We start from the raw sequence: 1,540 nt of genomic DNA on the forward strand, positions 1-1,540 counted from the left end.
CTCTCAGGTGTGTTAGCTCAGGTGTGTTAGCTCAGGTGTATTCTCTCAGGTTTGTTAGCTCAGGTGTATCTCTCTCAGATGTATACTCTCAGGTGTAACTCTCTCAGGTGTATCTCTCTCAGGTGTGTTAGCTCAGGTGTGTTAGCTCAGGTGTATTCTCTCAGGTGTGTTAGCTCAGATGTATTCTCTCAGGTTTGTTAGCTCAGGTGTATTCTCTCAGGTGTGTTAGCTCAGGTGTGTTAGCTCAGGTGTGTTAGCTCAGGTTTGTTAGCTCAGGTGTATTCTCTCGTTTTATCCTCTCAGGTGTGTTAGCTCAGGTTTGTTAGCTCAGGTGTATTCGCTCAGGTGTGTTAGCTCAGGTTTGTTAGCTCAGGTGTGTTAGCTCAGGTGTATTCTCTCAGGTTTATCCTCTCAGGTGTGTTAGCTCAGGTGTATAGTCTCAGGTGTATCTCTCTCAGGTGTATCTCACCTCCAGGCTGTGGACCTGCTCCTTCAGCAGCCTCTTCTCCTCCTGCTCGGTGGTCAGGGCCATCTCCAGTTCTGGTCCAAAGCAGTGAGTTATTGGACAGAGAGCAGCCGACCAGCCTAGTGCTGCCTGCTTACCTACAATCCTCTCTATGCTCGTCTCTGACCGGCCTGAAGGGGGCGCCGCACACAGCAGGGGCAGACCGTTAGGACAGACACACACTACACAACCGGAGAGGTGTAACACCGTATTTGTTCTGAACATTAGGTTCCATAAGTAATGTTTCAGTTCCGTGGTAACATGTATGTTCTGATGGTATCATTGGGTTCATTGGTAACATTAATTGGTAACATTCACCGTCTATTGGTACTTTTCATTGGTAAGGTTCACTGTTAATGTTTACTGTTAATGTTCGCTGGTAACGTTCGCTGGTAAATGGACTGTACTCATATAGTGCCTTTCTATCCATCCAGGACACTCAAAGCGCTTCACACTAACAGACATTCACCCATGCACACACACATTCACACACTGATGATGGTAAGCTACATTGTAGCCACAGCTGCCCTGGGGCACACTGACAGAGGAGAGGCTGCCATACACAGGCACCACCGGACCCTCTGACCACCATCAGTAGGCAAGGCGGGTAAGGTGTCTTGCCCAAGGACACCACGACAGAGTCGACTAGACAAGAATCAAACTGGCGACCTTCCGGTTCCAGGTCGACTCCCCTAACCACTCTACCACAGCCTCCCCAAATGGTATCGTTCGCTGGTAACATTAGTTGTAACGATCATCTGTAATGTTCATTGGCAATGTTTGTGATTTGTTGGTAATGTTCATTGGTAATATTTCTCTTTGTTGGTAACGTGCTTCGTTGGCAATTTCTGTGTTCCATTGGTAACAGTCGTTGGTAACGTTCACTGGTACTGTTCATTGGCAACTTTCACTGGTAACGTTCATTGGCGATGTTCACTGGTAACGTTCATTGGCGATGTTCACTGGTAAAGTTCATTGGCAATGTTCACTGGTAACGTTCACTGGTACTGTTCATTGGCAATGTTCACTGGTAAC

The 1,540-nt window shown here is 47.3% G+C and overlaps 1 protein-coding gene across 1 annotated transcript in view; it reads right to left on the reverse strand.

Moving 5' to 3' along the window:
* The window catches only part of gripap1 (GRIP1 associated protein 1), a gene marked incomplete in the record, with an annotated part of 47,724 nt that overhangs the window by 38,357 nt on the left and 7,827 nt on the right, over positions 1-1,540 (reverse strand). Inside the window, 1 exon segment of the mRNA XM_014028932.1 lies at positions 470-636. Coding sequence (XP_013884386.1) covers positions 470-636 — 167 coding nt within the window.

Source organism: Austrofundulus limnaeus, unplaced genomic scaffold, assembly GCF_001266775.1.
Source record: "Austrofundulus limnaeus strain Quisiro unplaced genomic scaffold, Austrofundulus_limnaeus-1.0 Scaffold831, whole genome shotgun sequence".
NCBI classification, from domain to species: Eukaryota; Metazoa; Chordata; class Actinopteri; order Cyprinodontiformes; family Rivulidae; genus Austrofundulus; species Austrofundulus limnaeus.